General features: G+C 36.2%; 2 protein-coding genes across 3 annotated transcripts; one reads left to right on the forward strand and one right to left on the reverse strand.

The window, feature by feature from the left end:
• Positions 1 to 890: 890 nt before the first annotated feature.
• LOC122302700 (AUGMIN subunit 6-like) lies at positions 891 to 8,793 on the reverse strand. The gene is made up of 13 exons (XM_043114092.1): positions 8,434 to 8,793; positions 8,252 to 8,308; positions 8,052 to 8,146; positions 7,423 to 7,573; positions 6,493 to 6,618; positions 6,193 to 6,349; positions 5,379 to 5,439; positions 4,971 to 5,292; positions 3,990 to 4,115; positions 3,058 to 3,219; positions 2,700 to 2,952; positions 2,097 to 2,573; positions 891 to 1,515 (listed from the first exon to the last, which is right to left on the reverse strand). Exons 1-13 carry the CDS (start codon positions 8,647 to 8,649, stop codon positions 1,475 to 1,477), a joined length of 2,244 nt encoding a protein of 747 aa, XP_042970026.1. The 5' UTR covers positions 8,650 to 8,793; the 3' UTR covers positions 891 to 1,474.
• Positions 8,794 to 10,372: 1,579 nt separating this feature from the next.
• LOC122302702 (plant UBX domain-containing protein 1-like) lies at positions 10,373 to 14,098 on the forward strand. Of its 2 annotated transcripts, none has more exons than XM_043114094.1 (8): positions 10,373 to 10,534; positions 11,682 to 11,778; positions 11,956 to 12,024; positions 12,486 to 12,553; positions 12,729 to 12,858; positions 12,995 to 13,099; positions 13,469 to 13,699; positions 13,799 to 14,098. In XM_043114094.1, the coding sequence occupies exons 1-7, from the start codon at positions 10,451 to 10,453 to the stop codon at positions 13,675 to 13,677; spliced, it is 762 nt and encodes a 253-aa protein (XP_042970028.1). In that variant the 5' UTR covers positions 10,373 to 10,450; the 3' UTR covers positions 13,678 to 13,699; positions 13,799 to 14,098. The 2 variants fall into 2 exon arrangements, with proteins under 2 accessions (XP_042970028.1, XP_042970027.1); XM_043114093.1 differs by having other exon boundaries at positions 10,375 to 10,534; positions 11,953 to 12,024.
• Positions 14,099 to 14,795: the final 697 nt, after the last annotated feature.

Genomic DNA, 14,795 nt, shown 5'->3' on the forward strand with positions numbered 1-14,795 from the left:
TAGTGATAGAGAAGAAATCATCAGGATAATCCCAATAATGCTAGTAACATCATGAAAAGGATATGAGATGGTACGAACAAAGAAAAGTCACACGGTATGAGGTGGATCTCTTGTTTCAATTACAAGATTTCTTTAAATTGTCGGTAAATGACTTGGAAACACGTAACAATAGTGATATATCTTTAAATTATATAAAAATAAACTTATAAATTGATTTAATTTAATGTAATATGTTATATCTTTTTTATAATAGTTTTAAAAATAATTTTATAATTTGACATATTATATTAAATTATCAATGTGTGAGTTTTTGAAAACCATAATTCCAGATATTTAATTAAATTCACAGTTTATTTTTTTAGACATGTTCTCTTTGAAGAAAAAGAAGCAAAACTGTTCACATAAATGTTTTACAAAAACTACATTGGATCCACTATTGACTTGAACATTTTTATTATTTTTTATATTTTATCACGCGCATCCTTTTAACGGACCAATCCGACGCAACCTGCACCTTAGAATCCTCGCTCCGAGCCCCAAAAACAAAAGGCGAAAAAAAAAAAAAAACCAAAAACAAAAACAAGAAGGGATAACCGTGCGCCAATTAAAATCTACGAAGTTGTTGGGATAATCACATCAGGAGCACAGATCCAACACCCAATACAATGCCGCAATGATCGATATGCCATCTCCAACCATTTCAGTGGGCCATAGACTTGTCAAAGTCAATCCCCCGTATCCAATGAATTTGGCACATCCAGACCCAGATCTAGTTAATTCCGTGTAAGCTTACGTGAGAATATTAATTTTTTGAATTAAATTCTCCACATAATTAAAACTAAATTAAAGGAAAAAACACACACACACACATCGCTTTACTAAACCATATATATAAAATTAATCCACCTGTTACGGGCAGTAATTTCTCATTCCTGTGGCATCCGCAGAATACATTATCCAGTTCATTTCATTACAAATCCCTCAAACACGTAGTAATCAGTCCATCAACAATCGACCCAGTTAAAACAAGATGCTAACTGAATCAAGTTTTGCGGCGCTACACCAATCAGGCTAAAAACCAAACTTCACCTTCTACTTGAACATGGGAGGTCGCATTTCTCTTCTTGGGTAACCTTAAAGAACAAATGCCTAGCAAAGTTTCCGACCATACCGTTGGGCTGTGGAGTCTGGTTGCCGAGAGCCAGGTCAGCATTCCAATGTGTTACACGACCATCTCACGTTCCAGGCATCTGTCAGGCGTGTGTACAAAGGTGATGCAATTGGCACATAGTTCCCTTCAAACAATTGGGATAAAGAAGTGCCGAATGAGTGGGCAGAATTTACAGAGCATGAAGGAAAAGAGATCCTACAAACACCGTGTCATTCAATAATAATGAGAGGAAAGAATATGACACCACAGCAACCAAAATTATCAGGGCTCGACAACATGAGGAAAGTTGCCCAAACATGTGTTTCAATGCTCCATCAAAGCCGTTTCAGTTTCTGACAGAGGAGCTGCAACCAAAAGGAACAAACTGTCAGGCAGTGGTACAGAATGTGGATGCTGTATATGCCATTCATGCATTTTATGTAAAAGGGCAAAGATATAACCCATGTCATGCCAGCTTCTTTTGTATTTTTGTTTGGGGGGGGGGGGGGGGGGGGGGAGCCGGAAGAAGGGAGACAGGACAGGGTATAACACCTAAAGAGACCAAAATCTTGATCAGAAGTTCTTAGATTTCTAAAACACCTTTCTGCTCAGTCTTGCTAAGTTGCACAAGATAGAGACTGACAATTAATGGGTCCAAACTCCCAACCAAGATCAACTGGTGATATTAAATAATCTGACCATATAAATTGTCACAAAATGCAATAAAAGATATTATATAATCTAATATCTCAGGTCAGCACAAGTTCACATTAACCAAAAATATTAGGTTAGAGGTTCTGACAGTATTGCAGTACAATACCTGTAAATGGCATGCTAAAGGTAAAGCATTCAATAACAAGAATGTAATTGTTGAATAAAAAATAACAAGCATGTAAACCAACACAAATGCCTACAATTCGTTTTGTTTGCGGCCAAAACAGCATACCAAGCAAGTCTTCGTAAGAATCTGCTGATAGCGATGTGTCCATTAGCAAAGGAGGTGAGAAGACCTGCTCCTGAGATTCCTCAAAGTCATAAAACGATCTTTTTGCATCGGAAGTTGCACAATTTGAGTCGCTGACTGAGAGAAACCCATTTATGCTGTCATATTCATTGAGTGAATCCAAATCATTTAACATGTCTGGAAACTCATCATACTTGCTCCTGACACTACCATCAGGAGCTTGATTCTCAAGCAAGGAATTGTCTGCTTGAGATACAAACAACCTTTTACTCCTAAAAGAAGACACTTTGTTTTCTGCACCCAGATGAGAGAACCCAGCTGTTGATAGAGGTACAAAGAAGTGCTCAGAGCTTTCATCAGAATGATTGTTTCGTAATGATTCTGAATTACAAGATTTCATCAACAGAGCAGCTTCTCTTACAGATCTCTTCATGTTCTGAACGTAAGTATTATCCCTATCTGCAAAAACATCCACATTTAGAATGACTAAGTCTGTTTCTAATAGGTAAAATAGAATGCGTTAAAAACCAATAAGCTTGTATTTGCAGATGGCTATGAAGTGAGGAGCAGGGCAGATGCAGAAACCTTGAGGCATATTTTCAACTTGTTTACTCGTACGAGTCTGGTCCTGAGATTTCCTTTCAGGATGGTTTTCTATTGGGTTTGTTAGAGGAGCTGAAGTGTTTCGTTTTTGCATATTTCCACCTTTTCCAGAAGAGTTTGGTGTCAAGCTAAACAACTGTGGGAGCTTTAAAGCAGGAGGACTGGCTGAGACCTTGTCAAGCAGAATGGTAGACATTTTTGTAGTCACCTCAGCAACATCATCAGTGCTACTTTCCTGAAATTTTCCAGAAGACCCAAAAGAAAGTTCTATAGGAAATTGCTCAAGGTTGGGCAATCAAAGTATATAGAAAGCTTTCTACATCACACACTGAAGACTTACCAATGTCCTTCCACTGCTTTGAGCCTGAAGAGGTGAGGTTGATTGGCTACAATGTCTGGTCATGGAAGGCAGAGCACAAGATATATTCTGGACTTTCTCTGTACACTCTGATATTGACTGCTGTATGGCCGGAGCAACTTCCTTAAGTTGGTTAATGAGTACCTGCACATGAGGAATATTTGAATAGGAAGTCTAGATTTTTTTTTTTTTTTGGATAGTTAATCAAGACATTTTATTCAGGAGGCATAGTCCAAGTACACAGGACATATACTTATATCCCTCCCTCCTACAGTTGTCTTTCTTTCATCAAAACTGTCCCATTCTGCTACTTGACTATCAAAAAAGGAAAGCATTATAAAAATTTACTGTTTTAAGTTATGCATTACACCCACCATTGGCACCCGTAAATACAAAAACGAAAAAGCATTACAATTTGAATATCAATGACAGGAGCAGCTCCAGATTATTTATAGAAAAAGGGTGAGGCGTTATGGCACAGACTACTTCTTCCGAGAAGTAGGCTCCTAATTTGGAGCTTCTCTACATGTAAACCAATATATATATATATATATATGCTATCAGTCGTCAAAGGCTCTAAATGTGAATTTCAAATGAAAAAATAACTTGCTGCATAATATGTATTATGCGCCTCTTCATATCTTCACCTCAGGTCCTCAACTAAGGAGTTCCACTAATCACTGTGAAACTGCGATTTAAGTGGGAGGCCACAGCGGTGGGTTGTTGTGCTAGTCTCCATAGGGGTTTAGGTTTCATGGACGGGTCCTAAGGGCTCTGCCGTGGGGTGGTTCCCCGTCATCAAAAAAACAATTGCTCCTTGAGTAGAAAATCAGGCTGAAGGTAGAATAACTAAGCATAATGACATCAAATATGCATACAGAAAGAATAGCATGGATAATAGGTGCGCGCATTACCTGAAAGCTAGCCAAGTGTTGCTGATGCTCAGCAAGAGTTGCAGCTAATGACTCAGCGTGGCCACCTGTACCCCCATCCTGTGAGGTTCGTAAAATTTCTGGGCCTTCTCCATTATTAGCTTTTGCCTACAGAACAAATGTTAAAAACGACAACACTTCACTAAGTGGTAAATCAATGCCTTAGTTCACAACTTAGATAGTAAGACAACTGAATTATTATTTTTTTGATAAGTAAGAAGAATATTATTGATCCACATAATTAGGCAAGGCCCAAGTACACATGAAGTATACAAGAGACAAACCTAATTACAAGCTAAGCACTATGAAAAACAGGGTAAAAAGTCATTAAAACTAGTCCCATTCAATACAATACCTGAATGACAACAGAATTATCAATATGGAGTCTCCTAATTCGACTTTTAAAAAGGTTTTTAATGACAGAAGGATATAATATGTACATGCCAAACTATTAAGAATAGTGCATCAAAGAATGGAATATTCCAAGTTTAGATAAGATCCATTTGCGGTGCCCTTCCAACTTCAACAGAAACACAATCAAGGCAAAGAAAGTCACTCACCAATCACCATTAATGAAGCTTTAAAAAGCAAAGCTTTAAGAACTAACAAATAGGATGATGTGGTCGAAACGTTTAGATTAAAAATAAACAAAACCAAGGAAACCACATATCGCACCAATGTTTTGGACAAAAAAGGGGGAAAACCAGCAAGAAACATAAAATATCATGGATGACCGTGAGGATGTTAATTTGAATTTATTTTCAGGACTTGAAATTTGATTTCTAAATCAGCCATGGCAACCAATAATCTCAAACCTGCCATTGCAATGATTTTTTTAATGAATAAAGGAGCTAGATGCTGCAATCACTGAGCAGAAGACAAGGCTCCATATTGAAACAATTTCATGAGTTAGTAAAGGATCTTATGTTGTCGTAAACAGCTTGAATAAAGAAAAGAGGATACCAGATGAAGTGACTGCTTATGAATACGCTGTAAAGCATGTGTCCAACGCCTGATGATTTCAGCTACATCAACGGTGGGCTGAACTCTTCCACTCCTATCATCTACTCGAGAAAGTGTTCCATCATTTAATTGTGAATTGGATGAATCTACATTCTTCTTCAGCTTTTCCCTATTTGAATTGACATGTATTCCATCACTCTGCTCTTTTTCATCCATCCATGTTGAATGAAGGTCACCAGGCTCAACAGACAAGACATCTGAATAAGAAACCTGAGAACTCTGATCCATAGCTGCAAGCAAAGATGATCCAGAGATGCGGTACCTGAAAAAGAAATTTATGCATGAGTAAGTAAGTTGGAAAAAAAAGGGGATCTATGAAACTTAGAATGATGTGGGGAGCTAAATTACCTATGCTCACGGTGAGCTATCAAGTCCTCAATAGGACCTGAAGCAAGAACTTCATGTTGACCTGTGCATGAATGTGATCAGCTCTAAGGTGATCAGAATAGAATTGCGAGAAAGAAGGAAATAATAATAAGATAAAATTAAAAAAAAAAAAAAGGAAAATTTCCAAGCTCTTCTCATTCATTCAGAATCCAAGAAAAACGTGTCAACCAACATGGAAAGGCAGCCCATTCATCCTTCAGTTACTCCCCAGTATTTAGTTGTGCCAAAAAACCCAGTGACATAATCAAACTCTGGAAATCCCCAAATAAATATGATCACAAATCATGGGTATATCCAAACTAACAACAACAGTAGCCACAGGCAGAGATCAAAAACAAAATAACTACTGAAACATTACAATTTATGACCAAGGCCAACTTCTTAACCTAGGATGTGCAGCCCAACTCAAACATCAACGAGCACAAAATACTGCCTTGCTTATCTCACAAATTCATTATTGTAGTTAGCACTCAATTGGGTGAAGAAACTGCCATGAGACCAAAGATTCAAAGAAAAGAACAAGAACCACAATTTCTATTTGCAGTATTAGAGTCTCCCTAGCAGGAAATCGCTCTAACCACTGTGCTCAATCCAGAAAGAAAGGAGCAAAACTCAAGGAAGGAACAGTTCTGAACATTAAAGCATTAATCCTTCCAAACATAGTATAAATTTCTAAATGATATGGAACGATATGGATTAACTTTGAGAAATCAAGGACTCAATGAAATAATGAGAACTTCAAATCAGAAAAGAAATAAGATTCTCCTGTACTTACTTTTTCGAGCTAATATAGACTCCCACAAGCGAGTAGCCTTTGCAACTAAATGGGAATTCTGGCTTGAACTAGATACAAGGTCATCCCAAAGTTCCCCTTCCAACTTCACTTTATTCCTCAAGTCATGCAGTTTTTCCAGCTCTTGCTGCAAAAAAGCCTAAGTCCAAGTTTTCCAAGAAAAAACATTAAGGAAACAAACCTAAAGCCACATAAGAGAAAAAAAAAGAAAAGAAAGAAAGATAGATTTCAATTTATTAAAGATAAGCCCATTCCAAGAATGCGAATGAGTTTGCCTCATACCTCTTCAGCACAGAGACCACGAAACTCTGCAGTCATTTCATGAGCCAAATTTGACCACATGGCCTGTCGCTGTACCGCTGTTTCTGCATTCTTAAGAAATCTCCTCCGTTCAAGTGCTATCCTTGCCTGCTTAAGACATGAGGCTTAGACCACTACTATTGAATGTCAAGCAGATTTGAAAACTGTTGCTAACAAGGAAATCAAGTAAAAATATAAACAAAAAAGGAAGCAAGACATTCAACATATAAAATAAAACACTTTTCGTGAACACAAACACAGCCATTATTACCAGTGCATTATAACATTAAATAGTAAAAGGAGACCGAGTAGTTGATACAGATCATGTAACCACTGATGCATGGCACAAAGAACTGAAACTACATTATTCTGTGTCCATCCTTTTACATCAAAAGAAGATGATTAAAAAATGCCTACCAACCATCTAATCCATTCCTTTCTTTCCTTGCTTAGCTTACGGGCTTGAAGAGGTTATTGCCTGTACCATTAGTCTATGATTGGTGGCATATTAGACTACCAGCTAGCTTAGCAGGACTAGCTTGAATGGATTTCCCGCCTTTCATAGCTTACAAATAGATACTAGTAGGAACATCACGACCGGATCAACTAGATATTCTATGCTTTCAGATCAAATCATCCATCGGTAGCCCAACAACACAGTTAAAAAAAATTAAAAATTAAAAAAATCTAATAGACAAATGACGTGAAACTAGAGCTCCGAATGTCTCATCTTTAATCATGTTAAATGCCTCATTTTGAATTAGCCTACAGGAGTACAGCCATACTTATGAACTTCAGCAATTCACAGATTATCACTCCAGGCACCTTCAATCACTGACTTCAAATAGTTCATGTTTTAATGCAAAAATTTAAAATTAAAAATTAAAAAAAAAATCATAAAAGCAGTACTACCTTTGTGACAGGAAGTAGCGTAGCTGCATGAGAAAAGGCTACATCTGTCAATGATGCAGGCAGTGGATTAGAAGCTATGTCAGCTGCAAAAGTTCGCCTATGAACCTCTCGCAAAGCATGCAAAGAAAGTTGCCACAAGAGTTCAACAAACCTGAAATTAACATGTGAGGATCATGATGGTTATATCCACAACTACCATCCCAAAACACATAAAAACAGAAGCAATTGAGTTATTTAGGATGGCAAAGAAACTCTTCATTATAGCTCCAAATGTTACATGATTATCTGGCATAATTCCCATATGTTGGCTCGGCTGTTATTTATCATTCCAATACCAAAACAGTAGCCTCTTCCTAATTGCTAGGATAATCTAGTAAGCATAAAAGAAACTCATAAATAATAGAGTTTCCATACCGGCCAAAACCAAAACTTCCACTTAAGGAGCCTAACACAACCATTTGGTTTAGCCGAGATCAGTAAAACAGCAAACATAATTAAACATCACTCTTATTTCTGCTTTTGCTTTCCTCAGTTTTATCACCAACCAAACGCACGTCTACTAAACCCGAACATAACTTCAAAGAAGAGATGTAAACACAGAAACCATGACAAAAAGAATCCCAACCAACCTCGGCCCACAACACGTAGCGAGCGAGGAAACCCTCGAATTGCTCCTCGGAAGTGCACCTTGCGATTCGAGCTCACTAATAATCCCTTGCACAACCTGAGGCAAACAATATCACAGTTACACATAAAAACTTCAAATTCGAGGGAAAAAACTGAAAAAAGTAGTTCCAAAAAAACAGTAACACAATCGAGTTTTCTTTACCTTTCGGAAATCCCTCGATTGTGCAGAGTCGAAGATTGGCCAGACCTTGTCGAAATCCTGCAAAAATCCCCGAAACAATCAGAGAAAAGAAAAGAAAAACAGAAGTAGATCGAAGTTAAAAAAAAACATATACGGATATGTGTAAAGCGAATGTAGGTAGAGTAGCGAGGGGCAGAAAGTACTTTGGTGGATTGAATTGGGCCACGGAGGGATGAGAGGATGAAGTAGAGAAGCTGTTCGCCTAATTTAGGGTTGGAGTGGCGGAAGAGTCCGACCCGAGGAGTACCATTGGAGCCTCCGACTCCGATAACAGCCGGATCCAGCCCTAACAACAAGCAGTTAGTGTACATTGCGCTCTCTAGCTCTATCTCTCTCTCTTTCTCTCTGTCCATCGTCATCACCTTCACCAGTCACCACCAGCACCAGCACCACCAACCTCTCTGTCCCTCTCTTGGTTTCTTCTCTGCGTATTCTGGTTGTTTAAATTTCCTTTTGATTGGTTCTTTTGTTGGGACGAAGGTCCTTGGGGAAGCTAGTAATTGCAAAGTTGAACCAAGATTTGAACAGAAAGGGGTGATTTTAGAATAATCTAAAATGCTAGGTAAATATGTAATTTTATTTTTTATTTTTTATTTTTTAAAACCGTCCCCTGCTCGCTTTGATCGTCGATGGGCCTCGTGGTGGGGGGAACACAAAATTTAAAAAAATTAAAAATTAAAAGAAAAAGGAATCGGTCTCGTCAAGTTTACTCGCCGACTTATGGTATTTGAAATAGCGGAGGGTGAGGGTGGGCCGGTGGGCCACTGCTAACGTGCCCCGGGGGAACTGTAGCCAGCAGGCCTTGTCGAAAAGCCACGGTCACCTTTGATTTTGCATTATTTGAAACATAACAAATATTCAACTTTCACTCTAAAAATCTTTTTAAATTTAAAATAAAATATTAATAATTTGTTCAAATCTCTATGAAGAAAAACACAAAAATCAATTTTTTTTTAAAACCTCGAAAAATAAATTTCCCCCAAAAATTTATCTATTTTTTTTTTATCGGAATTTAGATGTCACCTTTGAGAGATTAAGATGGGTACTACTTTGGGTTAAAAATATATGCTTGAATTAAAATTTTACTATATATAAATCAGTGGGTTAACATATTATTTATAGTGTGATCTTATTATAATTTTAAAAAAATCAAAATATCAATTATCTTTCGACATAATTGATATGAAAAGCTTTCACATCAACAATGCGTTGGATGTATTAAAAATAAGATTTATAAATATGTTTTCTCATTAATATGCACAATGATTGTAAAGCTAGATTTGGAATTGTATTTGTTGCTTAGCTTGGATGCCAATTATCTCTTGAATATATATTCAAAAGGCAAAAAGATGAGTAAATTAAAATGCTACGTGGGCGAGAGGATTGGTCAGCGGTAGTGTCACGTGTGGCTGTTGATTGTCGAAGTTGTTGTCATTGAGTTTGCCTCCCTTTGATTGCTGCTTCATCCATCATAATAATGCACAAAGCTGGTGAGCCAACTCTTAATACCCAGATTCCACTTTTAATCTTTTTTGTTGTGCATGGATTGAACGTCCTTTCATTGTGTGCGCGCAATGCTTTTCCACTTTTTTTCTTCTTCTTGCAAAGGTGCCCTTTCTTCCATTGTAAAAGACCAACTTATTAACAATGATTAGTTGTTTTAACTGTATTAAAAATTCAGTTTAAAATTGTTGATATGAAATTATTTGGTTATGTAACTTAGATAAGACGATAAAAGATATTTTGATATCAATGAAATAAAAATATTATTATAATATTATTTTTTAATCTTATTTTTATATTAAAATTTGAAAAGATTAATTTTTTCATTATATATTATATGAATTTTGATAAAACTGTAATGATTACATGAAATAATTTGTTTTTATAGTTCTAATATCGAGCCCAGGTTTTATTGCCGAGTACCAGGTCCAATAACATAGCAACAGTATATATCGGCCCATGTTCGGTGAACTCGTGCGCGTGAGACTGGACACTGGACAGCAAAGGCCGGCCCATTGTTGGGGACCTTGTGCACGTGCACTTACCACGTGTAAGCGCAGACTTGAAAAAAGAGGAAAGGAATTTCGGTCTGAGAGGGATTGGGAAAACAAGCCCAGAACGTAGGCATAGACAAGATTTGCTGTCTTTTATTCTCTAATGTTTGTTGATGCTCCGGTTCCACTGCCTTTGAAGAGAAGAAGACTCGCGAACGTTGATCCCATGGAGGTTGAAGCGGCCAAGGTCTTTTTCTTTCAAAACTCTTAACTTCCTTACGTATTTAATTCACAAACATCGTTTCTACGTACTGGTTCAAGTGTTTGTTTTTTATGGTGGGTCCATCTGGTTTTTGTCTAAAGATAGTCTGGTTTGCCCTAATTGTTGAACAATGGAAGATTTTAGCCGTGGATTTCGTGTCCTGATTATTCAATTGTGGGTTTAATTTGATGCTTTAAATTTTGGGTAAGTTTGATTCAATTTATACTTCCTCATGTCCGGTTTTTTGAATATACAGTTGATATCAAACTTGATTTTTGAAAAACATAATTGAGTGGCAGTAGATAGGATTTCATGATGGAAGATAATGAATAATAATTAATTGGATTGAAGATATTGTGAATTATAGTTGACGAACAATGAGCATTGTAATGTGTATCTATGAAAAGCTCGCACCTTGTTAACATACCAAGTTTACAATTTACAAAATCAGAACTGTCCTGAGCTCTATGTTTAATCAAGCCTCATTAACTTGCATCTATGTTCTCCAATTAATATGCATGCTCTTATGCGTTAAGTGCAAATAAATTAACATCATTCATGCTATCCTCTCGAATTGTTGAAGAAAGAAGTTAATTTCTCGCCTTAAAGAAGCTAAATAGTAATTGGGGGTGTTCTAGAAGAGAATTTGAATATTTTGTCGGCTTGATATGAAAGGCTATGGACTTATCTCAGGATGGATGAGGTGTTGGGTCGTGTCCCATAGGAGTGAAGAAAAATGCTAATTGTACTTAAGAACAACTTACAAAAAAAATTATTTCTCCACGTGTCAATTATTGATATGCTGAAAATTGTGAAATTTATTTCAAAATTTGAATTAAAAAAAAAAAACTGACAAAATGAGTTTTGTGCTTAAAATTGTAAGTATATGTAGCACAACTCATGATTGAAATGCAATCTTTTAAACATTCATTTATCAATTTCATAATGGTAGTACCATCATTGACAAAGAAAGTGGTTGGTAACTAAAAAAGGGAGCTTAATTGGGAGATTAGTCCATACCTCTTATTTTGGATTCATTGTTGATCTCAACCAAAGTGTCACATGGTTTCTGGCACACTCTACACGTGTGATGTTGTGTTGATGTATACATATATATTTTCAATGATGTCAGGCGAAGTTTGCAGCTATTAAAGAAAAATTTGGACGAGAAATTCGTGTGTTTGAAACATCAGCAGCTTCTCCATCATCACATGAAGTGTCCAATAGTGGTATGCAGCAAGATTTCAACTTTTGTGCCTTCTACCTTAGGCCACAATATCCACTCAGTCTCAAAAGTTCCCTACCTGTCCTGTTAAGCTTTGGAACACCTATGATTTTTTCTTTTTGCATCCCTTATAATGGTCTCTTTTATTTGATCAGTATTGATTTTTTATGTTGTACAGCAGAGGAGACAGATGATTTCTATGAGTTTACTGCTGAGGATTATTATCGAATTTCTGCTTCTAAAAAGGAAGGTAAATGTTGAGGATGCCCCAGTTTTAAAAGATGAGATGGTTCTTTTATTGAATTATTTTAAACACTTGCTGAAGGTCTTGAAAAGACTAAATGGGATTGCAAATCGTAAATTCTACTTTATGGCATGGCTTAGTGACTTGTAAATATATATATATGTATAAATTGTTTGGTTGATACTTGACTCAGCGTTATGAGTTTTGGTACTTATATCTCGTGGCATGTCAGGAATATAAGCAAGGAATGGAAAGTCTCTTCTGCTCTCATATTTGTTGGAAGTCTTGTTTACAGATACATATGTTCATATTGGTTATGTTTCCTGAGAAAAAGTTGGACAATATGAGAAGTTCAATAGAATCCCAATGCAAAACACACACCCCTGTGCACTGATCGGTAAAAGAATGCAGTTGTGTGTGTATGATGTTGAATACTTCTTCTAAGGTGTTAATGGAATAGTGTACAGATAAATTCTTGAAGACACGAAAAATTCGAGAAGCAGAAGAAGCGGCTCGCAAGTCAAAAATAACAAAGGTGCTTCATGAAGCTTTCTTTTTAAGTCTTTTTTTCTTCTTCTTCTTCCTTTTTTTTTTTTCTTTCTTTCTTTTTTTTTTTTTTTTTTTTCCTTTTTAATTTGATGGGCATGCATGGTATGAATGTATGATGTAAATCTAAACTTATTGATGAATTTATCTGCTCACTCGTGCAGGCTGTCATTAGGGTTCGCTTTCCTGATCATCACACATTAGAGGTCACATTTCATGCATCAGAAACACTTCAGAGCTTGGTTGATCTTCTCAAGAAAGTGGTTACTCGACCAGAACTGCCATTCTATATATGTATACCTATCAAATTTATAATATTCCTTACCTCCATAAGATTGGATATTTTTTGTAAAAATTATCTGAAAAGTTGATTTCAATAAGGATTTCTAAAGGTAAAAACATCAAAATGCAAAACTTGGTTATGTTGCAGATACCGCTCCTCCTAAGAAGCAGATAACAGACATGCCTCAAGATTTTTACAATGCTGGATTTGTTCCCGGAGCAATTGTGTATTTTTCTTATGATCTACGAGAAGGTTAGTAATGATTTTGGGTGCCACAATTCAATTTAAATATTTTGTTGGCTTATTCAGCATGACTAATTATAATTTCTTCTTGACCATGTAATATTTCACACTATTTATGGCTTATCCAAAAAAAATATTTTCTTGTTTTTGTTTAATGATTTCATGTGAATTCTGCAAATTGGGTGCTTGGTGATTGAGACTTACTCAAAAGGAATTGAAGTTCTTTTTAAGTTAAAATCTATGTGGTCCGATTCCAAAACATTGATTTGCATCATTCACAAAGAATGTGACCCTCGCCCTCCCTCTTTTATTCTGTTGTTAAACTTTGGTTATGTAATAGCGAAAACTAATTCTATATTTTTCTTATGCCATCATCAGGTGATGATTCTACAGATGCAAATTCAGCTCCCTTCCTTCAGGAAGAGATCATGTCTTTGAAAGATCTGGACTTTAGTACTGAGCAGAGCCAGAAGGCAGAGGCTGTTCAGTCTGCACCAGAATCTGTACCAGTAGCACCCACCCCCCTCGTTCAAGAACACAAACCTGCAGGGAAAAAGCCTGTTAAGCCCAAGTGGCTGAAAATGTGATTACGCCGACTCTGGAGATCAGGTCCTTGTTCTTGTTAGAACGTTTTATTCCAATTTTCAATTGATTTGCGCTCATCTCATCTCATTATGCTAACTATGGGTATCGGTTTTGTTCTTGCAGGCAACCTCAAACAAGTAACCTTGACAGTCGTGACATATTGATATCTCCCTTATGTTTCGTGAAGGTTTGTGTTGTGCCAAAGTTGAAATATGCATAATGCCTCAGTCCGTGGAAAGAACATGGCTGGATATTTTCTTTTTCATCTCACCTTTTTAATGCGTTTCTTTTCAATCTTAGCAATGCCTCCCTTTAGCGTTACCGTTAAACATGACATGACTTGACATGATATGTTATAACATATAAACAGTTTAGTTTTAAAACAACCTTTTTTTTTTTTAATTTAATTCTGGTTCTGATTCATTTCTCTTTAAATATGTGCAACTCTTAAAGGATGTTGAGATGATAACCGGCGGTGACAAGTTCAGGCTCACCAATTCTTGGACTGATTGGGCCTATTGGGTTTTCACAGGCACATTGTACCATTCGGCGATAAAACGACAGAATTCGGGTTTAACGTTTTGGACTCTTCTTTTTTCTTTTTTGTGGCCCATTTTAACTAATATTAAAATTAGTTGTTATTCTAATCATAATTCACCAAAATTCCAAATCACCGCTCGTCGGTGAGAGAGAGAGAGAGAGTTGGGAATCCCAATCCGTACAGACTTACACGTGACGAACTAACGCCACGTGCTTTACAGAAGGGATACGGATCTGGTCACGTGTGATGTTGGCTGAATATTCCATAATATGGTATGGAGCTCTCGATAGATGCAACCCATCACTATTGGTCTAAGAAAAAATTTAGTTGCAACATAATTATGCATTAATATATATTAATTTAATATAATTATTTAAAAAATAAATTTTATTAAAAATAATATTAATTTAAATTTTAAATATAAAAAAATAATATTAATATATAAATTAATACGTAATTTTACTTATATATAATAAAATTCGTTATATATATAATATTAAATGCTTAAATAAATATTATGAAATTATTTTATATGTCTATCATTCTATGAAAAATTCGATACAGCAATTCTATACTCCA

The sequence above is a fragment of the Carya illinoinensis genome, chromosome 3, assembly GCF_018687715.1.
Source record: "Carya illinoinensis cultivar Pawnee chromosome 3, C.illinoinensisPawnee_v1, whole genome shotgun sequence".
NCBI classification, from domain to species: Eukaryota; Viridiplantae; Streptophyta; class Magnoliopsida; order Fagales; family Juglandaceae; genus Carya; species Carya illinoinensis.

What these genes read in the sequence shown, in the direction of transcription:
- LOC122302700 (XM_043114092.1), bottom strand. Translation starts at nt 8,649, where the DNA reads ATGACGATGGACAGAGAGAAAGAGAGAGAGATAGAGCTAGAGAGCGCA. An exon ending in AACACTTGGCTAGCTTTCAG is followed by an intron (nt 3,220 to 3,989) that starts GTAATGCGCGCA and finishes CCTCATGTGCAG; the next exon opens with GTACTCATTAACCAACTTAA. An exon ending in TTCTTACGAAGACTTGCTTG is followed by an intron (nt 1,516 to 2,096) that starts GTATGCTGTTTT and finishes TTTTGGTTGCAG; the next exon opens with CTCCTCTGTCAGAAACTGAA.
- LOC122302702 (XM_043114093.1), top strand. Translation starts at nt 10,451, where the DNA reads ATGTTTGTTGATGCTCCGGTTCCACTGCCTTTGAAGAGAAGAAGACTC. An exon ending in TTCTGCTTCTAAAAAGGAAG is followed by an intron (nt 12,025 to 12,485) that starts GTAAATGTTGAG and finishes AATAGTGTACAG; the next exon opens with ATAAATTCTTGAAGACACGA. An exon ending in AGAACTGCCATTCTATATAT is followed by an intron (nt 12,859 to 12,994) that starts GTATACCTATCA and finishes GTTATGTTGCAG; the next exon opens with ATACCGCTCCTCCTAAGAAG.